The following is a 9,159-nucleotide window of genomic DNA, read 5'->3' as shown; positions in this document are numbered from 1 at the left end:
TATTCCTAATAGTAATCCTAAAAGAGGCATAAGAAAAAGAAGTTGACGCAGCTGAAGAAAAAGAAGCAAAAGACAGAAAAAACAAAGAAGGTGACGCAACGGACGAAAAAGAAGAGAACAGAAGAGAAGACAAAGAAGAAAAAGAAAGAGAAGAAGGAGAAAGGGACGTAATTGAAGAAAAAGAAAGAGAAGAAAAAGTAGAAAAGGACAAAGAAGAAAGAGAAGAAAGAGTAGAAAGAAACGTGACTGAAGGAAAAGAAAGAGAAGAAAAAGACAAAGAAGAAATAGAAGGAAAAGAAGAAAGAGAAAGGCACGTGACTGGAGGAAAAGAAAGAGAAGAAAAAGACAAAGAAGAAATAGAAGGAAAAGAAACAGACGAAAAAGAAAGAGCAGAAAAATTGCCAGAAACTTCTCCTTCTCCCTCTTCCTCATCTCTTCCCTTGAGCCAAACTCTCCAAGGTCCTGAAGGTCAATGTGAGGTAATACTCGAACCCAATTTGTCTATTTTACCTTCTCGCTCTACTCATGGTAAGCCATCAAAGAAATATGAACCTAGTCTCAAAGCTAAGTCTAGGTACCCGGTTTCCAATTATGTATCTACACATAGGTTGTCCAAGTCATATGAGTCGTTTGTGCATCAGATTTCCTCTGTATCTATTCCTAACAAAGTGCAGGATGCTCTAAGAGATCCAAAGTGGTCAAAAGCGATGGAAGAAGAGATGGAAGCTCTACAAAGGAATACCACTTGGGAATTGATGGTGTTACCTAAAGGGAAAAGGCCAGTTGGATGTAAATGGGTCTACACAATTAAACATGATTCAGATGGCTCAGTCAGTAGGTATAAGGCGAGATTGGTAGCAAAAGGGTTTACACAGACATATGGTGTAGACTATGATGAGACGTTTGCGCCTGTAGCCAAGATTAATACTGTCAGAGTGCTTCTCTCTTTGGCGGCCAAGATTAATACGTTTGCGCCTGTAGCCAAGATTAATCTGGATTGGCCTCTCAAGCAACTTGATGTGAAAAATGCTTTTCTACATGGAGATTTGGCTGAAGAAGTATATATGAGTCTACCTCCCGGGTATGAGACCGCTGATAAGACGGATGTTGTGTGTAGGTTGAAGAAGTCACTCTATGGTTTGAAACAATCCCCCCGTGCATGGTTTGGGCGTTTTACTCAGGCAATGAAGCGATTTGGTTACAAACAAAGCAATTCGGATCATACTCTCTTCCTTAAGCATCAGAAGGGTAAAGTAACAGCATTAATCATCTACGTTGATGATATGGTGATCACGGGTGATGATCGAGAGGAAATTAGGAGGTTGCAGCAGCAGTTAGCTTCAGAGTTTGAGATGAAAGACCTTGGTGACTTGAGATATTTCCTTGGGATAGAGGTAGCCAGGGGGAGTAGCAGCATCTTCTTGTGCCAAAGAAAATATGTTCTAGACTTGCTTTCAGAAACAAGCATGTTAGATTGCAGGCCAGCTGATACACCGATTGAACAGAATCACCGGTTAGTAGAGTACCTTGATCAAGTCCCGACTGATAGGGCAAGATATCAAAGGTTAGTTGGCAGATTAATCTATTTGGGTCACACTAGACCTGATTTGGCATATGCAGTGAGTGTGGTGAGCCAGTTCATGCATAATCCTAGTGAAGATCATATGGATGCAGTCGTGCGGATCCTGCGGTATCTAAAGAAAGCTCCTGGGAAGGGTATTATGTTCTCAAAACATCATTGCCTAGAGGTGAGTGGTTATACTGATGCTGATTGGGCTGGTTGTATTACTGATAGGAGATCGACCTCGGGTTACTTTACATTTGTTGGAGGGAACCTTGTCACTTGGAAGAGTAAAAAACAAAAGGTGGTGGCAAGGTCAAGTGCAGAAGCCGAGTATAGAGGTATGGCACATGGAGTATGTGAGTTGTTATGGTTACGTAATTTATTGCGTGATTTGGTGTTCAAGCCAAAAAGGGCTATGGAGTTGTTTTGTGATAACAAAGCGGCTATTGAAATTTCACATAACCCAGTACAGCATGATCGTACGAAGCATGTGGAAGTTGACAGACACTTTATCAAAGAGAAGTTGGATGCAAACCTGATTGCCTTCCCATTTGTACCAACTGAGGAGCAGTTAGCAGATGTTCTGACTAATGGTGTATCAGTCAAAGCATTTTATGACTCACTTGACAAGTTGGGCATTCGAGATGTGTATGCTCCAACTTGAGGGGGAGTGTTGTGAGTCATAGATATTTTAGGATTACTATTAGGAATAGAATTATACTAATTGTATAGAATCAGGATTGTAATCGTGATTTGATTACTTTCCTTGTTAGTCTAGAATTATACTAATTGTCTTTTTCTTCTTTTTCTTTCTCTTTCTTCTTTTCCTTCTATTTCTTCTTTGTCTTTTTCTTCTCTTTCTTTTCCTTCAGTCACGTTTCTTTCTACTCTTTCTTCTCTTTCTTCTTTGTCCTTTTCTGCTTTTTCTTCAATTACTTCCCTTTTTCCTTCTTCTCTTTCTTTTTCTTCTTTGTCTTCTCTTCTGTTCTCTTCTTTTTTGTCCGTTGCGTCACCTTCTTTGTTTTTTCTGTCTTTTGCTTCTTTTTCTTCAGCTGCGTCAACTTCTTTTTCTTCTGCCTCTTTTCCATCTTTGTTCCTTGTACCGTTGTCACTGCCACTTACCGTCTCTTCAAAATAACCATATTGCTCCCCCTGAAGAGAAGGGTGTGTGACAGAAAAATAGCAGGTGTCCTCGAAAAATGTGACATCCATCGTCACATAAATTTTTTTGATAGGAGGATGAAAACACTTATACCCTTTCTGATGGGTCCCAAACCCAACAAAAACACACTTCAAGGCACGAGGTTCTAACTTCGAGCGTTGGTTTTTAGGAATATGAATAAAGGCAACGCACCCAAAGACTCGAGCAGGAAGATTATGAAAAGAAGGAAGAGATACATGGGATGAGAGGACCTCAAGTGGAATCTGATTTTGGAGAACACTAGACGACATCCTATTGATAAGATGAGAGGCAGTGAGAACTGCTTCTCCCCATAAGTACTTGGGCATATTTGCGCTAAAGAGAATCGAACGAGCAATTTCAAGAAGGTGACGATTCTTACGCTCAGAAACACCATTCTGTTCTGGGGTTTGAGGACATGTGGTCTGATGTATGATACCCTGTGTACAAAGATACTCCTAGAACTCATTGCTCATATATTCCCCCCCCCCCATTGCAGACCGAAAGAGTTTGATCTGACCATTGTACTGTGTATGAATCATATTTTGAAAATTTTTAAAAGCTGGAAACACAGCATCCTTGGACTTTAGCAAAGCAATCCAAGAAACACGAGTACAATCATCAATAAAAGACACAAAATAGCGCATACCAGAAGGAGTAGGATCCCGTGAGGGTCCCCATAAATCATAATGAATCAATTCAAAAGGTACAAGACTTTTATTTGAAATACTCAAAGGGTAGCTAACTCGATGGCTTTTGGCCAGAATGCAAGTTTCACACTTAAAAGATGACTCTGAAATTCCCAAAAACAAAGAGGGCATAGACTTTCTCATATTACTAAAGGAAGGATGACCAAGACGACGATGCCACAACCAAACTTCATTCAATCGCTGCTCAGAACTCGAAATCAAAGCTACTGGGGCCTTCTTCCCTGGTGTTATCCCCGCATACATCCGATCCAGATGAAATAACCTCCCCCTCAAATCTCCTCGGCCAATTATCTCCTTTGTCTGAAGATCTTGAAAAACCACATACATGGGAAAAAAGGTCACAGAGCACTGAGATTCAGTATTTAATTGAGGAACAGAGATTAAGTGATGTGACAAATCAGGAACATATAACACATTCCTAAGCTCTGAGTTTGGTGTGACTCTAACAGTTCCTATTCCTAAGACGGGAAAGGCTTCACCCTTAGCATTACACTACTAGAATTTTGTTCATAGACATCGGTTCTGGACCGATGTTAAACTAATTTTCGACCGATGTCTTAGTGGGTGTAGAGAAAAGTATAGACATCAGTATAAGCGCGTTTTCAACCGATGTCCCAGACAACAACCAACATCGATTCTAAAAAACAAATCGATGTATAATCGTTATAATCATCATATTTTTGTATGTTAGGTATGTCTAATTCTTCATATTTTCACATTTTATGCTTAATAAAGTATATGTCGAACAATACCTACGTGAACATTTGCATCGATTTCTATTCCAGAAGCGATGTCTTATACACTTGTAGACATCAGTTGCCATGAGTATTGTTTGTTTGTGGGCATTTTTACATGTAGTTTGGCACATTATTTTCTTAGGAACGATGTCTGTATCTTTAGGCGTCATCGGTTTTTTTTTAAGGACTGATGTTTCATTTAACACAGCACATCGTTTTCATTTAAGCAAAACGATGTTCAATGGTTTTATGTACATCGCTTGCTTTTTCTAGAATCGATGTGTTGTTTCATTGTAGACATCGCTTTTGTTTTGTAAAATCGATGTGCACTGGTTTTGAGTACATCGGTTCTGCGGACACGACTCGATACATTAATAATCATAAGACATCGATTTTCATTTTGATACTGATTTCTAATCTCTCAAGTGACTTCGTTTTCCTTGGCATTACTGTTTTGTTATGCTTTTATATACTTCACTTCATTTTGACAAGCGTGATGAGCTAAGTTTGCATCTAGCTGCTGCTGGGAAAAGAAATGCATTTCATAATCATCCAAAAATTGGGCTTTCCATTAATTTTCTTTCCAAATTCATGATTGAACATATGTCACACAAAAAAACCCCAAAACCTACAAAGGATAGCCTAGAAACATATGAGCAACAATCTACAAAATTAATTTCTACACCAAACTTTGCTTCAAAGCAAAAAGTAGCCTTGCTCAAAATTCATCTTGGTAGTCAAGTGCAAGAGAAATATGTATTAAGCTAAAGGTTCACATGAAGTGAAGTTAACAGCGGTAACCAGACCAATGTGACTAGATCACCTTATCAGGCTTGCCCATCCATTTCACTCCACACCCTAGCTCTTCATATTTGGCAGCCAAATATTTCATAACTTGTAATCCAAGGCCCTGCAAGAGAATGACAAAGTCAGTTTCACAGTGCAACATAAACCTAATGACAGTGATTTCTGGTATTACTAAACTCAACAAAAAGAAATACCGACATGACTGAGCTTAAAAAGTACTAAAAAGGCAGTGAATCTCAATACACATAATTCACATCGGAATACCAAGTGAGAATAAGCATGACCACTTTACCTTATCACTATCATCTCTCATCACATTAGTGGTCAAAGCCATCAACTTTTTCTTGCTACGCTCTGGCATTTCTACCAAGCTAATCTGCACAAATCCCAAGAGAACCAAATGCAAATGCAAATGCACATCAATACTCTCGCCATCTGCTTCATCATTTATGATATTGTATCGCTGTGAAGTGGAGTGACAATTAACTTTATCTTTAAAACAGAAAAAAGGTATAGAGATGACACAAAGATTGATACATTGTATAAATTGTCGACATACCTGTGCGTACAAAGTTTGACATGATTGAAGATATTTTGCTTGAATTGATGCTCTATCCTTGTCAAACTCTGCTTTCAATGCATCATATTTTTCCTTCAAGTTGAGAAAGCATCAAGGTATTTCAAATGCAAACTTCTATAAAATGATCATGTAATGTAACAGCGTGAGTGATCAAGAAGTCGCAGTAAACACACCACAAGAACTATAATATGGATCAATAAATAAAACAAAGCTGTAAAGGTAGTTGCTAGCTATTAACAAAAAACATAACATACTAATTTGGAGTGCAGACATCCAAGCAGTGTCTCTCAATTGTAAATAATAATCATGGAAACATATCAAACTGAATAATGCAATGTCCAATATAGTAATACAAATTTCAGAGTAAGGGAGAATAGTACCTGGATCAATCTTAGACTTCCAACACACTCCCTGACATGTTTTGATAGATTCTTGAGGAAATTGGAGTGCTGTGCAGATATTTGGGTATTCTCCTCCAGTCCAGCCTCCCCCATAAACCATGAAACGGCACGTGGGATGATCTCATCTCAAATGGTCAACCTACACAAGAATAAAAACGTCGAGCAATAGCAAAGTTCAGAGAATATGTTTATATTGAGACCTCAATCATACTGTAGCTAATAACAAAGTTCAAGCATTTGCCTGTGGGTAAAACCTAAGTTATGAGCTCACCCAAAGAAACAATCCCTTTCCATCTCGTCTTTCAGATCTATTACCTGTTGAGAAAAATGAAATATAAGAAATTGTGTGTACACAGTCAATGAGTCAAATAAGGAAACAAATTTAAATATGATGACCATGTTACAAAAACCTCACCTCAACAGTATCTTTCATATCTTTCAGGTTCTTTGGGATTTCAGGTGGACTGAAAAAGCCAAAGAAGCTTTTATTAGTCATTGGCTTAGGTTTCTTTGATCCCTTCCCAGATATCTTATTGAGCTTCTGTGCCAGAAACCTATTCTGGATGCCATGCAATCTCTGTCCTACAGAGCACCAGATGCCCCAAAAAATTAAAGTAAATACAAACAGCTGCCTTCCTTGTATCAAATGTATAAAACAAGAATCTTACCCTATTGCAGATTCTAGAAAGAATTCATCTTCATCATTCATGTGATACGTCTTGGTCAAGACAGGGTTTTCAAAGAAAGGGTTAGTGTGAAATTAAACAATATCACCAAATACACACACACACACACACACACAAATATATAAGAAAACCTTTACTTAATGAAGCTCATATATTTCCAGGAATAGCTGCTTTGAAAGCTCTTCTAATGATTGCACCTCTGCTTCCATGTTTTTGATATCTTCATATATCTTCATATATATATATATATATATATATAGAGAGAGAGAGAGAGAGAGAGAGAGAGAGAGAGAGAGAGAGAGAGAGAGAGTATCAGGGAGATAAACTGAATAAAACAACAATGGAAATTCATTATACTGAATAGCTGAAAAACTTATTGTTCAGTTATGCATGCATCTCAAATGATCAATAACAAATTTGAAAAGAATTTAAATGAAATTGAGCTCTTGTTTTCCATTTCAGTTTTCCTGTGTGTTATGAAGAGTTATCTTATGATGACCATAAAGCAGTCATGAAGACCATAAGTTTATGTAACCAATAGTATATTGAAGTTCATGATAACCATAAAAGCACCTAATCTGATCGATCTATAAGTTTGTTCAACTGGTTCAACTATAAGTCACTCCATGCATAAGGTCATATCTATTCTTACCTGCAAGAACTTGATCATGTATTTTCTTGATGTTTATATATCACTATACAAGTGTTGAGGTTCAGGACATCACATAATTGCCTTCTGCATAATTTCCCACACACTGCATTTCCACTTCAAGGGAATATCTTGTGTTTCTTTCCACTGTCATATATATATATATATATATATATATATATATATATATATATATATATATATATATATATATATATATTGCGCGGCATGGCCTTCTTTATACCTGCACCAAAATTGTCAGGAGTATGGAACAGCACAATAACGGTAGATACACGGGGGGAGGGAGAGAGAGAGAGATCAGTTTTTGCATGATGATAATGAGAACACAAATTTTTCAAGAAAAAATTTCTTACCTCCCACAACCAACAAAGCCACACAGAGAATACACATCAAGAGATTCTCAGAAGTTTGACAAATGAAACAGTGGGACTTTTCAGGCTACTGCTGAAAATAAAGACATAACTAACATAAGATATGGTAGCCAATTAAGCTACTACTTACGAAGCATCTACCGTGTTTTGACAACTCAATAAACTTGACCGAGCTAAATGCAACTACATTTTAGTAATAAAAACTATTGACTGCAGCTGAACAATCTTGTGACCTAATATGAAGTAGTAATGTAGGTATCCCACCTCTTGAGCATCCAGAACTTAAGTATTTACACTAAAAGTACTTCTGTGAATTTGTAGATCTGCAACTTTTACTAATTATGAGTAACATGACTAACATCAATATTCTGTATACTTTAATGAAGAGTAAAGAAATTAAAAAGAAGGACTAAATTGAGACCAGAAACCTATTATCACAAAAAGATTTTAGAACCCATTATCCAATTGTAACTTGTAAGTACCCAAAAAAAAAAAAAAAGGTTTCTAGATTTAATCTTTGTTACTTTAACAAAGGTTCGATAAGAAACTGTAACTAGTTATGAGCAGAGTTCACTTACCAGTCACAGCATACATAGAGAACGAAATTGGCAAGAAACCTGGCAATAGAAAGAATCATTATTTCATTGAACAACTACCTCAAGACAAGCAAGTGAAATAACACTCGGAAAAAACAAAAACAAAAACAAAAAGCTGGGCAAGAAGAAAAAGAGCCACGTACTTGTACTAGCAAAGAAACAACCGCTGGTTAAGCATAGCATGGCAAGTATACGAGGCAAGACATTTTCCATACTTTCTTGACAGAGCATAAACCAGAATGGTTTCAGTAATAACAGAGATGAGACCAAGAAAGATCCTAACAGCATAAAATACCCTCACCTGTAATCAACAACAGTTTGGCTCAGAACAATTGCATAAAAATCAATACGATAAAACAAAATCTCAACAAACATGAGAAGAAAACAGTTCAAAAGGCAGGGACAAAGTTCTTACTTTTTCCTCTCCGTACAACAAGGAAGCCGGTCGACCCCCCAACTCATGGAAAAGAATGTATAAATTGAGTGCAAATTGAGAACTGCACGAGGCATATTGCAATAAGAACCAACATTAGATAGTCATAAAACACAAAACAAACTGGTCATCAGAACAAACTCAGCACAAACTTGTTGGACCTAACAAGATTTTCGATCAAATACTAGGAACCCATTACTACCCAGAGTGGCAAAACCAAATCCTTTCAATCTAAACTACTTGGACTCTTAGTAAACCAAAGAACATATACCCTAAGTTCTGAACTTTTGGAGCAATTAACTCCAAACTCTTTTCCTCTCCAGTCAACTCCAGACCACTCAATCTCTAAAGCATAACAAAATCAACAGTTCAAACTCAAGGTGACCATACAAATCATAGAATAAAGCAATTAAAACCAAAATTG

General features: G+C 37.3%; 1 protein-coding gene across 1 annotated transcript; it reads right to left on the bottom strand.

Annotated features, from left to right (window-relative positions):
• Positions 1-4,739: 4,739 nt before the first annotated feature.
• On the bottom strand, positions 4,740-7,473 carry LOC133730430 (uncharacterized). Its single transcript, XM_062158024.1, has 9 exons — positions 7,318-7,473; positions 6,797-6,895; positions 6,648-6,697; positions 6,395-6,561; positions 6,251-6,294; positions 5,959-6,118; positions 5,558-5,650; positions 5,291-5,374; positions 4,740-5,101 (listed from the first exon to the last, which is right to left on the bottom strand). Exons 6-9 carry the CDS (start codon positions 6,070-6,072, stop codon positions 5,006-5,008), a joined length of 387 nt encoding a protein of 128 aa, XP_062014008.1. The 5' UTR covers positions 6,073-6,118; positions 6,251-6,294; positions 6,395-6,561; positions 6,648-6,697; positions 6,797-6,895; positions 7,318-7,473; the 3' UTR covers positions 4,740-5,005.
• Positions 7,474-9,159: the final 1,686 nt, after the last annotated feature.

The sequence above is a fragment of the Rosa rugosa genome, chromosome 1 (assembly GCF_958449725.1).
Source record: "Rosa rugosa chromosome 1, drRosRugo1.1, whole genome shotgun sequence".
In the NCBI taxonomy this organism is placed as follows: Eukaryota; Viridiplantae; Streptophyta; class Magnoliopsida; order Rosales; family Rosaceae; genus Rosa; species Rosa rugosa.
Note: the sequence above shows the minus strand (reverse complement) of the source record. Positions and strands in the feature narration are given on the sequence as shown.

What these genes read in the sequence shown, in the direction of transcription:
- LOC133730430 (XM_062158024.1), bottom strand. Translation starts at nt 6,072, where the DNA reads ATGGGGGAGGCTGGACTGGAGGAGAATACCCAAATATCTGCACAGCAC. An exon ending in GAAGTCTAAGATTGATCCAG is followed by an intron (nt 5,651 to 5,958) that starts GTACTATTCTCC and finishes CTCAACTTGAAG; the next exon opens with GAAAAATATGATGCATTGAA. An exon ending in TGAGAGATGATAGTGATAAG is followed by an intron (nt 5,102 to 5,290) that starts GTAAAGTGGTCA and finishes ATTCTCTTGCAG; the next exon opens with GGCCTTGGATTACAAGTTAT.